The sequence below is a fragment of the Leptonychotes weddellii genome, chromosome 11, assembly GCF_054177405.1.
Source record: "Leptonychotes weddellii isolate Sample4059 chromosome 11, ASM5417740v2, whole genome shotgun sequence".
Classification (NCBI taxonomy): domain Eukaryota; kingdom Metazoa; phylum Chordata; class Mammalia; order Carnivora; family Phocidae; genus Leptonychotes; species Leptonychotes weddellii.
In genome coordinates this window covers 7,416,664-7,433,556 of record NC_138379.1, presented here as the reverse complement: position 1 = coordinate 7,433,556, position 16,893 = coordinate 7,416,664, and the positions used below count along the sequence as shown (strand labels likewise).

Here is a 16,893-nt window from a genome sequence, read left to right as displayed (position 1 = left end):
TTCACCTTGCCAATCGTTTGAACAGTTGATTAACCCATATTTTGTATGTTATGTGCGTTACATACTATATTCTTAAAATAAGCTGGAGAAAAGAATTGTTGCTAAGAAAGTCATAAGGAAGAGAAAATACATTTACCGTACTGTTCTGTGTGGAAACAAATCTGTGTATAAGTGGACTCGCACAGTTCAAACCCGTGTTGCTCGAGGGTCAGCTGTATTTAGGGTTTGGTACCGTCTGTGGCTTCAGGCATCCACGGAGGCGGGGGGCGGGGCGGGTTGCTGGAGAATATCCCCCATGGATAAGCAGAGACTGCTGTAAGTGGGGTTGTATGTGACTCCTTAGTGGGGACCAGGTAGGGAGAGTCAGCTCCCATGGGACAGGGGTGAGAAGAAGGCAGTTTCATTCCTTCCTGCTTTTACCTTTCCTGAATTCCTACTTCTGGTGTCTCATTTCTCTTTCTCCTGTATCTCAAATCCTGGCTGCGGGGCCCAGGACATGCAGCTGTTTCGGGAAACTGCCCCTGAGACAGATGCATGCTAGTTCATGGATACAAAACCCAACACCGAAAATCCCGTCTTCCCAAACAGTGATCTTGTTGTGTTGTGTGAAGGACAGCTGGTGCTGGGAGCCTGGCTGCCGTGGAAGGCTGCTGAGTCTCTGAGCCAGAGCCGCCCCGGAGCTGGGAGTGCAGCTAAGTTTCCACCACAACCCTCCCCCCTTCCCCTCACGCAGGCTTCCCTGTCTCACAACTGAAGAGGCAGCCCTCTTCAGGACACGCCAGGGACTCTAGCCACACTGTGTGTGAGTTGTGTATGTCTGTTTCCTAAGTGCTAGTCACATGTCCCATTGCGACTGCTGATTTGTAAGCTTCCAGGTCCATATGTCTAGAAAGTATCAGCAATATTGCTGACATTGTATATCATGGGAGCTGTGCAGTGTACTCTGAATTTTCCTAGGGTGGGATGTGTAGGTTTAATGTGCTTTTTATCAGAGCAGAGTAGAGTGGCCTTTTATGGAAGGGATAAAACAGTTGAGCCGCTGGAGCCTTTGCTGGCTCTGCCAGAAACCCAAGTCCAAGTCCAGGCCTTGCCAACAGATGAGCAGAACTTGCTCTTCATCTCGAGAGCTCTCCTGGGCCGGTTCGAAAAGATCCATCTCTTTTTGGAGATAGAGAACATTTGTGGAGCATTTGTGGTGAGCATTAGGTAAAGAAGTTAAAGCCAAAAATCTTATCTTTTTCTGGTAACCTACAGAATAAGCTGGGAAAGCATATGGAATTAGAGTAATAATAGCCAGCATGTCATGAGCATTTAGTATGTTCCAGGCATTGTTCTAAGTATTTTGGACGGGGTTTGATACTTGGTAAATTCTGACTTGATACTTTCTGTTTTCTCTCAGTAGGAACCCTTCTTTGCCTGTGGGGTCTTTGTGGTGGTTGCTTGGACTAGATAGAACAGCAGAATGGGTAGCAGTGGCCTCCTGCTACCCACCTAGATTCCTCTGATCAGAGGTATCCTGGGTGGGTTTTTTTCTCTCAGTCTTCAGATCTTTATTTAAGCCACCATGCCTGTTGGTAATCAGAGCTGCCCTTTGGGATGTGTTGGGGAGGATCTGTTTGCCTCTGTAGGCACCCTTTCTTCCCTGCCCTCTCTAGGTGAATTCGGAGGTGATGAGCTAGAGACTTGGCTGCTTGTCTCTGTCAAAGTAACCAGCATTCTCTTGTCTGTAATCTGTGTAATAGTACTTTTAACCATGCCCAGCAATGGCCCCCCTCTTCCCCAGCACCACCTGTTAATTGGTGGTTCTAGTTCTGGAGAGCTTCCACCAGCACTGAGCTAATCCGTACCAAAGACCCCTGTCCCCGGGCGCCTGGGTGGTTCAGTTGGTTGAGCAACTGCCTTCAGCTCAGGTCATGATCCTGGAGTCCCGGGATCAGGCTCCCTGCTCAGCAGGGAGTCTGCTTCTCCCTCTGACCCTCCCCCCTCTCATGTGCTCTCTCTCTCCTCTCATCCTCTCTCTCAAATAAATAAAATCTTAAAAAAAAAAAAAGACCCCTGTCCCCAGGTTCATGTCAGAGGTCAGAAAGCTCAGACTCTCAGGGGCACCGGGGTGGCTAAGTTGGTTGAGCGTCCAACTTTTGGTTTCGGCTCACGTTGAGATCTCAGGGTCCTGAGATCAAGCCCTGACTTGGGCTCTGCGCTCAATGTGGAGCCTGCTTGAGATTCTCTTTCCCTGTGCCCCTCCTGCTCGTGCTGTCTCTCTCTCAAATAAAGAAATAAATCCTAAAAAAAAAAAAAAAGCTCAGACTCTTCCTAGGACTTTCTATGAAAAGATTAACTATGAAAAAGTGCTTGTTAAGAAGGCACTTGTGATGGATAATGTCTTGTCATTTACCATCCTCTCTGCTCCCTAGGTCAGCTGCTCGAACCACTAGGGCGTCCTGAGTAGAGCTGCCATTGCTACCAGAAAATGAGCAGTGTTTGGCTTTAGGGGACACCGAGGCCTACAAGCAGAAGGTGACATATACATAGTCTCACTGAGAAGCTTTCCAGTCTTCTCCACCTAACTTCTGACGAATGAGTCCTCTTCCACATGTCTGACCAGCTAGCCAAGGCACCTGCCCAGACCATGGCCACTTAATAACAGGGTCCCGCAGTCTCCGTCCTCGGCCCAGGGTTGAGGCCCAGTGGGCCCAGTGAGGTAGATGGGAAGCACATCCCTGGCTTCAGGTGCCAAGCAGGGAGACCATCAAGGAGCATTTGCCCCTGGTAAGTCAGGGAACTGTCCCAGGCTCCCTTTTCTCTCTCTAGCTGGAAGAGAGAGAGCTAGAGCGGTCTTCCAGAATTAGCCCTTCTGTCCTGTAAGGCAGTACCCATTCAGAATTCCTTTGAAACTCCAGCCTCATTTCTCACCTCTGCCTGGGTTCATTTCTCCTCAGACCCTGCCTCCTGCCCGACCACCCAAAATGCTTTGAAGCCCCCTCCCCCAGCTCCAGTCCTCTTGTTTTAGGCCCTCACCCAGGGTTTGAAGGTTACAGAGCCTCAGTTACTGCTGCCCGTGCTGCTTAGGGAGCAAAGACATGTCCCAAGGCAGAACTCTTGAGTTAGTTTTTCCATTCTGGGCTATGATTTAAATCTTAAGTGTAGTTAACATACTAGTTCAGATACAATGGTGGGCCGTCGTGAGCGGGTCTAAGACACAGCCACCATTTGTTCTTCTCTGAGTGGAACTTCTGGTAAGTTGGGGATTTCTTGACCAGTGTGCCACGGCACATTTGCCTGTGCTTTGTGGAAGTGTTCTCATTAGTTTGTAGTCGTAGCATCTCTTACAAAAAGTAAGTTATCCTTCTGGGTACCAAATGACAAAGACAAAAAGAAACACACAGAGGGACCACTTCCCACCCGGAAAGGTTGTCTGAGAGCTACACTCACTCCTGCGATCCCTCTAAGGGATGGATGAGACCAGATTCTCAATTTTAGCTGATTGGACTCATTGTCAGGAGGCAGTGGAAACAGCCCCTCCCTCCCCCGCCAGTGCCACCCCTCAGGTGCACTCACCCACTCAGAGGAAGATGTCACCTCCGCCTGTGAGCAGGCGCAGCCCCACGGGCGGTTTGCTCAGGCAGAGAGTGGCCAGTTGGATTTGTAATGGTCACATAAGTGGGGCAGCCACATTGCAGCCCGGCCAGGTGGGGACCGTTCTGAGGTGAGAGGACAGTGATGACCTTAGGCGGTTTCCCTCACTCATTCCCATGCTTGAGCTCTGGCCACAGTGACTCCTGGGGCAGCAAGCGCTGTCCCAGTGTGTTTCTGATACTTCCTCCTCCTCCTCCAATACCCGCTTTGAGGCTGGAGGACTAGGGAGGCAGTCTTTTTTTCCACTTCCAGAGGAGGATGCAGTGGAAGGAGGCACATGTCTTATTCAGCACCTTCCAGTGTGGAGCTGGAACTGGAGAGGACCCAGAAGGCCTGTTTCCCAGCCTGGAGCTGGATCTGCTCCTCGGCATGAAGACGTTCTAAGGAAACCACGTTGGGAAGGGCAAATACAAAGGGCTAAATCTGCACTCAGGTAGAAAGGCTGTTGCATAAATGCTGAGAGAGGTTTTTTGTGGGTTTTTGTTGTTGTTGTTGTTTTTAAAGATCTCGTGCTTCTTTTTTACTTTGTGTTGGCAAAAACCCCAGGAGAAGATGGGAGATTCTGGGAGGAGATGATTATGCTGGGTGAGTCAACTGAGCTCCCCAGCTGCTGTTTTTAGTTCCTTTGCTTTTCTGTAACAGGAGGCAGCTTGGGGAGGGGTGGGGGGCAGGGTGGGAATGCCAATTTGTGCAGCAGGACAGGAGGCAGGTGTGTATGGGTGAATTTTGTTGGCGTTCTAGGGGTGACAGGGTCTTACAGTCATTACATTGGTTCAAGGAGGAAATATGAAAGCCGAGCTCTCAGGGTGGCAAAGCATAAATGTCTCCTACAAGTCACTGTCACTTCCCCAAATCAGTAGCTCTTAGAATGGCCCGAGCTGCCTTGCGTTGTCACAGCAAGACACAGTGGTTTCGATAGCAAAGCAGTTGTGAGATTGAATGTGGAGAGGCAGAGAGCGGTCTCAAGTGGGAGGACCCAGTGGTTGTTGGGCATCAGGAAGTTCAGAGAAGAGGATCCCCCACCCCGTGATGAAAGGAGGGGGCTTGGGCTTGTTTGAGGGGTTCAGGGACGGGAGTGTGGGGGCATAGGCCCTCCCATCCCTGGCTGTGCCTGTGTTCTGAGTCCGTCTCCAGTCCACCTTGGTGACTACCTTTGCCTCCAGCATTGTGTTGGGAGAGAGCACCAAGGGCCTCTTCACCACCTGAGGAAGTTTGTGGAGCTAACGCTCCATAGGAGCCCTCTATCCTTGGGTGAGGGGATCTTGTGGCTTCCTGCCCGCTTGGATGTTGCCTGCAGAGGGCACAGATGCGGGTTATTGGTGTGGGGCCCAGAGACTGTCATGAAGATGCCCTTGCACATTTTCTTACTTACTCCTTCGTACACATTTATTCATTCAGTACTGATTGCAGACTCCTGCTCTGCGCTAGAGGATTGTTGTGGTCCATGAATCACAGACCCGGGTCCCTCCCTGAAGCACTGTCTAGGGGGAAGGCCAGACAGGGAACCAACAACTGTCTTGAAAGAGGAGAAAAGGGTCTTGTGGCAAGAGGTTTTGATCTTCCTTCTGCCCTTGTCTCTCCTTCCAGGAGGGTGCCTGTAAGGATCAAAAACTTGTACCATTTTTATTCCTCAAGTGTTTTACCATGGGCCAGCTGGGTGCAGGTACTAAATGTTGGGCACTGAGGGCATACGAGGGTGAGCAAGACACCGTCTCTGACCTCTCAGGGCTTGAGGAGGCTAAGGCGTGGCGACACAGAGTCGGAAGACATGAACGGGTACAGACAAGGTGCTGTGAGATCCAGAGAAGGGAGAGATCACTCTCTGCTAAGAAGGTGTCTGGATAATGCCTCGAACAAAAGGATTTGGGATAAACTAGGGATAAGAGTGTTTACTGACCTGGATCCCTTAAAAGAAGATGTTACATGATAGCTGGAGCCTTGCTTTTAGTGCGTGTGCATCTGTGTGACTCTTCATACCACACTTCTGAGCTGTTCCCCACCCAGCAGCCAGAGTGGCGCAGCTGGGGTCCCACTGCAGGTCTGTGACTCCAGCCCTTTGCTCCTGCATGGTATACAGCCAGCCAATGTGCTGAATAAAAACATACACTACAAAGGAAGGAAGAGGGAGGCCCAGGCACCTCAGCTGTACTGGTTAGGCTCCCATCAGCTCCCCACAGTCCTCTGTAAAGTGAGCCAGACCTTTCTGCTGCAGGCTGCCTTCTGCCTCCCCCAGAGCCCTGGGCTGCTGGCAGGCTGACTCTCCTGTGATATGGAGGAACTTGTTGGTCTCCATGGTTACAGTAACCCACTGGTACGGGCGGCGCCGGATAGAGTGCGAGGCTGGCAGTGTGAGCTTCCCCCAGCCCTTGGCACCATGTGGTACTGGTATGTCGGCTGTTTCTTGGACCTCTTCTGGGAGGAAGGAGTTAAGGGGCCCATGAGGAGAGGAAAAGCAGGCACACCTTCCTCCTCCTCTGGGCTACTTAGAAGCCAGAGGCATGGCGCCTTCTTATTCACCCACTCCTCTTGGCAAGAGTGGTTTTAAGTTAGGAAAGAGGGTCCTTTTTGCCTGACAGCCCAGCCATGCTAGAAATTTGACTTTTCCCTGTTCCAGAAGCAATACCAGCTTTACTCCACTGGTGCTTGTCGTCAAGTTCTTAGAGATGATAGCTCTTCTCTGGGCTCAGAGGACCCCTTGAGATGGGAAGCAGGTTCCTATCCGAAAGAGAAGCGAGATCACAGGAAACACTGTCAAGACCTTACTGCGCCCTGGGCAATGCGGTCCACGCTGGCGTGCGTTTTTCGTTTTGTCTTCATGCCGATCTTGTGAAGTTGGTACAGGTGGTGTCCACATGTCCCAAATGAGGAAACTGAGATCTAGAGAAGTCAAGGAATCTTAGTCGTGCTCAGTGAACTAGTAAAGAGCAAAGGCAAGGCTCCAACCCCAGGTCCATTAGCCTCCGGAGCTCTGTCATGCTATCCTGACTCCCTTACTAAGCAAGCAGAGATACTGTGGTGAGTCTAATATAATATACAGTTCCCTCCTCTAAGTTTCTAGAAGGCAAGAACCAGATCTTTCTGAACTTTGCAACTAGCCCTGGCTCCAGAGGTAGGCACTCAACAAAGGTTTGCTGAATTAGCAACAGTAATTGGGGATTGACATAGAGACCAGACCCCAGTGAGCAGATTCTCAGGGATGAAGTTCGGTACTGGAACCTGGTAAAGCTCTGGTTGCTCAGTAGAATCTACCCTGTTTGAGGGAGAGCCCATCATTTCAAGTGGCTTCGAAGGCAGGAGATGAGGGGTGAGCATTGTATTGCGGCGTCCATGCATGCAGGGGAGTGAGCTGGAGGTGCTGGATCCGTTCTGGTCACACTCCAGGTCAGTTCTTGCCTGCTGGTCCTCCCAGGCATGTGCTGGCTCCTGCCATGGCTGCTTTGAGGCCTGCAGGCTGCTCCCCTCCTGGCTCAGGCTGCAGTGCTGGTCCCCCTGCCTTGGGGTAAGGCTTGCAGCTCAAAAAGCTAGCATGAAGTGACCCACCTGCTTTGGACTTCAGGCTTCAGTTGCTGGCTCTGCAGGTCTCCTCTGTCAGGGGGCACCTGCCCCAGCCAGAAAGAGGGAGCAGCCCTCTGACGCTCTGACACAGCCCCACCTCCTTTCTGCACCAGGGTATTAAGGGAAGGTGAGGGTCCCCCGGGGGGAGCCATCACAGTTAATTTTGGGGGTTACATTTCCACTGGTCAGTTCTTCCCCCAGCCTTACGAGATCTCTCCTACCCACAATGCTCCTTGGGTTTCTTGACTCTTGGCAGTTGAGACTGACAGTTGCTCAGGATTAAAGGATGCAAAGAGGGTTCCTGGATGCAGTGAAGGAAGGAAGGGTTAAAGAACTAGCCATTCGCCACGGCCACGTGACTTGTCAGCTCAGTCATACCCATTTCTCCCCAGCCTCTCTGTCTGAGGTCAGTGCTCGGTACTTCCTCAGTTTACAAAACCCCTTACTGCTTCCCACAAACAGGATTGAGGAAACAATCTTTCTGTCACATTGCAGAACCCTAGGGACTGGAAAAATGAAGCCGTTTGATCCTGTTCTGGCCTCTGAGTGAAGGGGCAGGTGGTTGCAGGCAAGCCTGAGCCCAGGGTCCAGAATAAACCCGAAGCTCTTGCCCTGAGATCAGGGCCCACTTCGGAGAGGGGTGACTGTGGGACCCCCTGGGTACGTCCTCACAGCAGCCCTACACACCGGCCTGAGCCAGACACTGGCATTCCTGTTGGCCTAGGCATCTTCCCCACCCCCCACCTCCCGCCCTACTTCCTTATCTTCTTTTGGGGGAAGCCAGCAAAGGGGACCGTGAGGAACAGCAGAGTGCTGACCTGGGCATGAAAGCCCTGGGCCCCAGTCCCAGCTCTGTGCTGGGAGGCTGTGGGATCTTGGGCCAGTCTCGTAACCTCTGTGCTTTAATTTCTCATCTGTAACGTGAGGTGTGGAGAACGTAGGGAATATGTGGCAGCAGAAGACAGTGTCAGGAATGTCGAGTGTGTTGATCAGGGCTCCTGTGTAAGGTGAACACTGAGTGGCGTGGTCTCCCTGGTATCTGCTCAGGTGCTGGGAGGGCACAGAGGAGGCTTTGCCCTTCCCTAGAGGGGTTTATGGCCTACCAGCATGAGATCTTTCAAGAGTTGCTTAATGGGAAAGAGCCTAGCCTAGAGATATGGAATGAATTCAAAGTAGATCTGGGAGCCAGAAGAAAGGCGTGACCGGAACGCAGAACTCAGACAAGGGAGAGCGCCATCGCCCCGAGTTAGCAGATGCCCAGACAGGAGAGCTTTGCAGGAGGAAGGTGTGAAGACCAACGTCCCTGCTGTCCCTGGCCATCGAAGTTTGTAAAGCAGTGTTGTAGGGGTGGGAGGGGGGGTGATGGAGACTCGTCGGAGGTTGGGCAGGAACCTAGGGATGGACTCCCAGAATCAGGGCTGAAGGGACTTAGAGGGACATTTGGTTGGTTCCCCATCTTTGGGGCAAGTTTTAGAATTAAATGTCTTATTCAATCAGTGACAAAGGTTTTTAGTCTGGAACCCATCGACCTCTAAAGGGGCTTCACAGGGTCCCTGAACTCCCTGAAATTACATCCAAAATATTTTGTGTGTAAGTGGAATATGCATTTTTCTGAGTTAAACACTGCATTTTGTGAAGCAGGAGGTCCATCTGCCACTGTTAGATTGCTGGTTTCTGCTTAACCCCCTTCTTGTTCTCCCATGGGTGGCTTGCTGGTCTTTGGCAAGGCTGCTCCTCCCGGTCAGCCGGCCTGATTCACACATACTCCTCCCCGCCAGTTGGAGCCCCTCCCCAGGTCCCACCTGCTGCAGGAGAAGGTGAGATAAGGACTTCATGACAGCCCTGGCTGGAGCAGAGCCTCTTCACCCTCTCCCAGCTGTTACCCAGCAAAGCACCTTGGGGAGGGTGGGGCAGCCCACTTCCGGGGAGGGGGAGGGGGAGGGAGAAGGAAGTTGATCTAAACCCGCCTCTCTCTCTCTCTGTCTCCCTTCCTTCCCGTTGCCTGCCTGCCCCTTTCTTCCCACCTTGCTCCCGGTGTCGGTGTCGTGTCCTGGGACTGCATGCATTTTCTGGCCACCAGACCCCGGCCTGCGGGAAGCTGTGGGGCTTTTTGTCCCTGTTGCTCTCCTTGCCAAGCCCGGTCTCTCTCTGCTAGTGGTGGTTTCGGTTGCGACACAGTCCAGGTTTCCAGGCAGGAGCCGCTCAGGCCTGGCTGCCTCACTGTTTTTCACTGAGGAGGTGGTGGAAGGTGTCGCCTGCTTCGGCTGAGTAAGGGTGGCTGGCAGAGCCGGCAGCCCCCGCCCTGGGCCTGGCTCTTCCCGGCCTCTGTACTTTGCCCTCGCTGCCTGACAGGTTCTGCTGTGGGCTCTGCTGAATGGAAGTTGCTGGTAGTCCTTGTCCCTTTCTCCAGCCGGGTATGTTTTCCCCTTTTCTGCTGTGGGATTGCCCCCTTCCTCTCTCCTCCCTCCCACCCCAAACACAGGATCTTTAAAGAATTGCCAAATGGAGCCAGGCGCTAGCACAGGTAGTAAAATTCATGGAAAGAGGCACTGGCTGGGAAAGGAAGAGGGGGCAAATACCGGAAGGAGAGTCTCCATAGGTTGAGTCAGCAGGCGCACCCAGAGTGAGAGGAGGGGGCAGGTGACAGGTGGGGGCCCAGAGCGGGGAGGTGCTCAGGTGTTCCAGCGAGGGGAGACTGGGATCTGGGGCGGGTGCACTGGGCTGGTGCCCAAGGGACCCTTTTCTCCCCACAGTGCCCAGGCTTACTTTGCCTCTGGCCGGGGAGTACCTGCTTATCACCCCTCCCAGCCCTGGGGAAGTCTCAGGACACTTGAGGCCAGGCCTGAATGCAGAGCCCCGCAGCATGGGCTTTTCTAGGGGAGAACTGTTGGTAGGTGCCCCCAGCGTTAGGGAAGGGGCCCTGCCTACCTGAGTCAGCGCTGGGCCTCAGGGGTGGAGGCTGTCTTCCGGGCGAACCTGGCAACACGCCTAAGGCTGAGTTTGGAGATCCCAGGTTGAAGGGCCTGCTAGATAGAAGCCTCTTTCTTTTCTCCCCGGGTCCTATATTCCACCTCTCTGTTGAGCCTCCAAAGCTGTTCACGTCCCGCTTCTGAGTCAGGCCTGCTAAGTCACCTGCGTGGTCTGCCATCGGTTCCAAATATGGCCTCGCGGGGTGACCCCCTGTTCTTTCTGAAGGCTACCTGAGACTCGTGCTGGCAACTTGCAACAGACTTCCTCAGATCTGTAGGGTCTGACTGTGGTGTGCTGTGGGCCAGGGCTTTGGGAATGTCTGTTGTTCCTATCTTACTGTGAGCAGGGAGGACAGAGGTAGAGGGAAGAGTGTGGCTTTAGCCAGAGCCTATTTCGTTGGCCCAGAAGGGCAGCCAGTCCTCAGCCCCCAACCTGGTGGTGAGATCTGGATCCAGGCTGAGTGGACCTAGTCAGGACCACAGAAGAGATGGTCTCCGCACCCTTACCTCCACTTCAGCCTTCAGGGCAGCCACCTCCTGTGGGGCCATGGTCCAAGAAACATTCTCTGCTGGAGACTTTTTCCTTTCTTCACTCCCTTTCTCTGCTTGCTTCCCTGGGCTCTTCTCACCTTGGCCCATATGCCTGCTATGGGAAATGTCTCAGAGGAGAGGTGAAAAGGAGGGAGAGGAGGGCTACGGTCTTTGGTCTTTGAGTCCTGACAGTTGGGTGATTTCAGTCCTGAAAGAGGAGCCGGAGGATGAAGGATCACAGGCCAGTGTTCCTTGCTTCTCTGGGTCCTGGACAAGCCGAACCTTCTCTCTCTCTGTTCTGGATGCCTGGCTGGGGACCAGCCCTTCACAGCTGCCCTGTCTGGTCGCCTCCTCTGGAGGCTAGAAGTGCTGGTGCAGGCTAGCAACGTGGGCCAGAGGGGAGGGCGTCCACAGCTCAGCCTGGACCCCTCTCCAGTGGGGAGGGCCAGAACATCTTATGGCCTTGGCCCCCACTGGGCGACCGCTGGCTTAGGAGGGCTCCACTCAGGTGGAAGTCTTGTTGACAAAGGGACCTTTGACTTTGCAGACAGTAGTATTTGGGAACTAAAAATAACAATGGTTGCTCTTCATTTAGCACTGGATAAAGCATTTTACATGTGTTCTCTCACCTAACGTGAAGTAGGCAATATTTTATCACCACTTTACAGATGAGGAAACTAATGCTAATAAGTGGGGGAGCCAGGACTCGAACCTGGTTCTGCTGGACAGAGCTCCCTGGCACCCACTAGACCATCTCCTGACACAGGTGCCTGGGGTCACGCTGCACTGGTCTTCTCTTGGGTGGTTTCCTTCCCCCTTTGTACTAATCTCATCTCCCTCTTAAGGATGGTGTTGATAATAATAGAGTTAGCATGTGTTGAGTCATTGACAGATTTAGGTTTTGGACACTAGCAGTTTGTCTCTGGCATTTGCACTCTTAACCACACCTCTGTACCCCTGTAAGGAGGGAGGTGGATGGCAGAGCCGCTCTTATGGTTATTGATGTGCTTGAGGTCCGCTGATCCTGGCGGGCGATGCTGTTCCTGCTGGGCCACACAGACCCGCCCTGAGGGCCAGAAGCACCAAGAGTGAGGCGCAGAGCAGAGGTCGGGAAGGACAGTAGGATTCCCAGACTTGGCTTCAGAGGGGCAGAGGGCCCAAATCTTCAAGTCAACTCTAAATTCCTATTAACAATTTTGAGGGCTTGGAGACTGCCAAGCTCTTGCTGCCTTTGATTCGTATCCTCAGAAAAGAGGGGAGTGACAAGAAACTTAGGGGATGAATTGGAGGTTGCCAAGGACACTTTGCCACCCATCTTCCTCTCGTGAGAGCTGGGGCAGAGGGAAGATTTTCCCTGTTCATGGCCCCTGAGGCAGACCAGGTCGGGTGGTAGGCAGTCTAGCAGCACTTGCTGGGAGGATGGGGCTGAGAAGAGGTAGGCCATGGAGGCCCGGCCTTCAGGACCCTGATGGAGGGGGCTCAGGGTACCCTTTGGTAGACTGAGCCCAAGGCAGGTACCTAGGAATGCCCTTCTCTCCAAAGGATGTGAATCCTAGGGTTGCTTTGGAAGGGTAAAAAGCAGGTGTTTGAAAATCTACTGGTCTAGCAAACACTGAGGACCAACCAGAGGTAAGTGAGCAACAGGGTGTCTGAAGCACAGAGGGCAAGAGAGCTTTGTGGGCTCCAGTGGGCAGACAGCAAAGGCCCTGGGACTTGGTGGACATGGGAGGGGTGGTGAGGACTCACAGGAGAGAGAGAACACGCCCTAAAGAGCGAAAGAGGTTAAAAGGGACTCTGCTGAGACGTCAGGAAGCTCTCCCTTCAAAATCGACCATATGCATGGGATCTTTTTTTTTTTTTCCCTCAAACGCCTAAATCCGTGAGCTTTTGGGATCTGAATCAGACCGCTTACCCCAAACCAGCCAGCAGCTACTATGCAGAGAGAAAGAAAGGCCCTCCGTTGACACAAGTAAGAAGGGGGAAACGTCAGTAGCAGGCTATTTGCTTTGTGTTCTGGTTTTTCTGCCTGGAAAGCATCTGATGAGGGAAGCAAGCTTCTTGCAAGGAACCCTGGACAGTTCCTTGGGTGGCGTGGCAAGTCCTTTCTTTTCCCTGTGGTTGTGGAGGGCTTCACGACAGCCCCGCCCGAAGGGGCCGTGAGAGGAAGAACTTGGACTCACACTTCTGGTCACCCTGCTCTCCTCCACACTGCGTCCTTGAAGTTTCCAAGGTAGCTCTGGATGGTTCTGGGATGAGGCTCTGGCAGCACTTTGTCCCAGTATGTGAGAGCGATGGCATCAGGCATCATTTCCCTCTGAGAGGTAAATCGGGCCTCCAAACGAGACTTAGGTCAGACTCTTAACACGTTTATTCAAATGTAATTCATACGCCACCCAGTTCACCCGTGTAAAGTGTACGATTAAGTGGCTTTGAGTAAATTCACAGAGTGATGTGGCCATCACCACAATCAGCGGTTCATTAGCACAGAAAGAAACCCCACACCCCTTAGTTGTCACCCCTAAATCCCCACCCTCCTCAGTCCTAGACTAATCTGTCTCTGTGGATTTGCCTATTCTGAACATTTCAAATAAATGGAATCATACAATATGTGGTCCTTTGTGACCATCTTTGTTCATTTAGCATCCTGTTTCCAAGATTCTTCCATATCGTAGCAGGTGTTGCTGCTTTTTATTGCGGACAAAGAGTCCGCTATGTGCCTTTTCCACAGTTTGTTTCTCCATTTGTCAATTAATGGACATGTGAGTGGTTTCTACTCTGGGGCTTTTGCGAGCGTGGATGTTACGAACGAACATCGGTGGGATGTCCGTTCCATTCCTCTTAGGTGTGCACCGAGGAGCAGAACCACTGGCTCACTGAGGAACACACATGTCTTCATGTAAACGTGTGTTTTCGTCTGGGTCGTACGGTTTTTGTGTTCTGTTTCTGTAGCTGTTCAGTGCCATTGCCATGATTGCTGCTTTGTCACACCGTTGTTCAAGCGACGGGATATCTGAGGGCAGATGGTCACCTTGCTCAGACCCTGTCGTTCAGTTTGTTCTCGGCACAAGTTTCATTGAGCATCTGTCCTAACTCCGATCGTGTAGGTGCTGGGATGTGTCAGTGAATAAATGACTTACGCCTGCCTTCATGAGCTTCCATTCTCATCGGGATCGACGACAAATGAATGTAAAGTAATAGATAATAAAAGTAAAGGTGAAGTGTTGGGTGGTGATGAGTGCTTTAAAGTAATCCTGACTGTTGGGCTCCTGGGACTTTGCCGCGCCTCCTTGTCCCGGCGTGAACAGGCGGCAGGGAGGCCAGCAGGAGGCGCTCGCCCACAGGAGGCAGAGGGGCTGCTGGGTTATTGCCGCGAGCGGCGGGTGGGACAGCACAGATCCCGAGCTCCCACACCCACAGCACGCTGGACTGGATTGTGTGCTCTGCTCTCTTGGGGTGAAGACCGGCTCGTTTCTCCTCTCTTCCCCCACGCCTTCCGATCCTCTGCCTGCCTGCCAGCCCCCTGCAGTCCGCCCCTACTCCCCCAGCCTCTTGGGTTTCTTGTGGAGAGCTAAGGGCAAGGGAACGGGGAACTGAGAGGGCGGCGTCCGGAAAGGTGTGCCTGTCTCCACCCTGCAGCCCACCCTGGGACACCTCGACCCCAAGCCCAGCAGTAAGTCCAACATGCTGCGGGGCCGCAACTCAGCCGCCTCTGCTGACGAGCAGCCCCACATTGGTAACTACCGACTCCTTAAGACCATCGGCAAGGGTAACTTCGCCAAGGTGAAGCTGGCCCGGCACATCCTGACCGGGAAGGAGGTGAGCTCCGGGGGCTGGGCGCGGTGGGACAACTGCCGCAGGCACCCTCTTGTTGTCAGGTGGAAATGCCATCGAGTCGAATGGAAGTGTTGAGAGGGAGGAGGCAAAAGGAGGTGGAAATATAGAGGAGGAGGGAGAGTTGAGTCCTGGGTTCAGCCTGCTCAGAGAGGGAATCGGGGGCTTTTTGTCTCCTGTGCAGGTAGCTGTGAAGATCATTGACAAGACTCAACTGAACTCCTCCAGCCTCCAGAAGGTAAGCACACAGCACCTTCTGTTCCTTTCTAAACCTCTCTTCAGGGGTCAGTGATCTACTTGACCCCAGGTGGGCCTCCCCTTGAATCCTTAACTTAAAAATCTCCGGTCATTTCACTGTCCCCGCTGCTCCGTGGCTCTGCTACCTATGGGGCTCTGATCGGATCCACCACGTTGACCCCTCCTGGGTGGGCTTCCTGGCCACAGGCACTGGCTCTTTCGAAGTCTTTCTGCCCTTCCCCACCATTTGGCCTATCTATCTGACCTACTTCCTGCATCTTGTTATCTTCTGGCCCGTGGCCAGCCCTATGCAAAAACACACGTTCATAGCCATTACTAGAAACATGCGTTTGGTGACTCCAAGATCTGGAATGATCCAAAGGAGTGGCTCTAGACATACAGGGATAAGAGGAGGCAGGGAGGCCTGCCACCACATTTGTGCCAGCTACATTTTTAGGGGATGTGGGTATGGAAGACTGTGGTTCTTAGAAGCTAAACTCCACAGTCTCGAGGCCCTGCCAGTTTGTGCAGATTAAGGACAGGTACTCCCAATTTGCCTTTTCACTTCTGGGCTCCTCTTGGCTAAACGTCAGTCATTTGCATGTACTGTTCGCTAGGTGAAGTTGAACTTTTCCTTCCCTCCTTGACTTACAGTGGGAAACTGAGGTCTGTCTTAGCTAGCTGGTCGGGTGGGAACACATGCCCCCTGGTTGGGAAACTATGAAGAGCTGGTGGGGACATGAAAAGGAGGCTTCAATTTGCATAATGGGACAGCTTGCCAGGGACGGGTTGATGTTGAACTGGAAACTCTGCCCTCTCTCCTCATCCTGGGCTCTGGCAGTTAGGGGAAGGAGGAAGTCTCCCTCTGGCTCCCAAAAAGCTGCCCCTGTTTAGGTCAGTCAGATTTCCTTGTGCCCTCATACTCCCCTGACCCTGGTTCAGATTTCCTGACCTTGATGCACCTAGTTCTTTCTATCATGAGGTAGACTGAATTTTTTTTTTTTTCCATGAGCACATTGTGTTAGTTGAGTCAGGAGAGGGCATGACCTCATGCTGATAGTCAGCTACAGTGGGATTGGGAAGCTTGGGACTAGGGTTGGGGGCTGGTGTTGAGAGAAGCACTCACGGACTAGCAGTGTGGAGGTTGAGGTGCCTTGACACGCTGGCAGCCAAAACCAAGGTGTTTCCTATTTTTTGTTTGCCCTGGGATCCCCTCAAGGTTCTTTGGTTCAAAGGAAACACTACTGTCATCACCAGGGCTTTCCTGCTTAGAGCTTTCCGGAAGGAAGGGAAAGAGGGCTACTCTTGATATGTTGGCTCAGACTCTACAGGGTGGAAGCCAGCTTGGTGTGGGCCATTTGGTCTTTGGTGCAGTCCAGCCTACCATATGGTGATTGCCACAGTCAGCCAGGCCATCTTATTTCCCACCTCTTTTTTCTCTTTGCCTCTTCCTGACCAGCCGGCTGGAAGGCACCAGTGCCAGACAAATGTAGCCATTTTAAAAGCCTTTTAACACACACTGTTACCAAGGCCAATCTGATTCTGGCCAAATCGCTCTGGTTAAATTTGATCCCAGCAGTGATCCGTAAAAAAGGACAATAGCGAAGAATCTATCGCCCTCAGGGTTCTCAGCTGAGCCCAGAAAACTCCACTGTTCTCCCAGGAGAATGCCTCTTCCAGGCCAGCGGGATGTGTGTGTGTGGTGGAGGGGACCCTGGCCACTGCCTCCGGCCCCATTTCAGTGTTACTTCCCGGTTGCTTACCACCCCTGAGGTGGTGTCCAGGATTTTTTGCCTCTTCATCCAAGACAGCTGCTGGACCAGGGAAGAAGGCAAGAGAAACCTGGGCTCTAACAAGAAAAGGGAGCCAAGTTCAGAATCAGATTCCCGAAGATTGGAAAGCCTGTCTCTTCTTTTCCTTTCCAGCTCACAGAAGCTCTCGGATCTCATTAAGGGGAAAAACCGTGCTCACTTGATTCCATAAACTCTATCCTGAATTAGGTCTTAAGACCTCTCCTCCCTCCCCCCCCCCCGCAAAAAAAAAAAAACAACATAATATAAACAACTAGTTCTGCTCTTTGTGCAAATGGTGAGGCCTGGAAGTTACCAAAACCCCACCTCCAGTTCTCTGGCCC

General features: G+C 52.5%; 1 protein-coding gene across 8 annotated transcripts in view; it reads left to right on the top strand.

The window, feature by feature from the left end:
* MARK2 (microtubule affinity regulating kinase 2) overlaps window positions 1-16,893 on the top strand; it is a 56,898-nt gene that overhangs the window by 25,952 nt on the left and 14,053 nt on the right. For 6 of the 8 annotated variants that reach the window (XM_081797917.1, XM_081797916.1, XM_081797915.1 and 3 more), the window contains exons 2-3: window positions 14,328-14,507; window positions 14,707-14,760. In XM_081797917.1, the coding sequence (XP_081654043.1) occupies window positions 14,328-14,507; window positions 14,707-14,760 (234 nt within the window). Of the gene's footprint in view, window positions 1-8,600; window positions 9,606-13,856; window positions 13,878-14,327; window positions 14,508-14,706; window positions 14,761-16,893 lie in introns of those variants that run through there. The other 2 variants (XM_081797914.1, XM_081797910.1) reach the window with 2 other exon arrangements.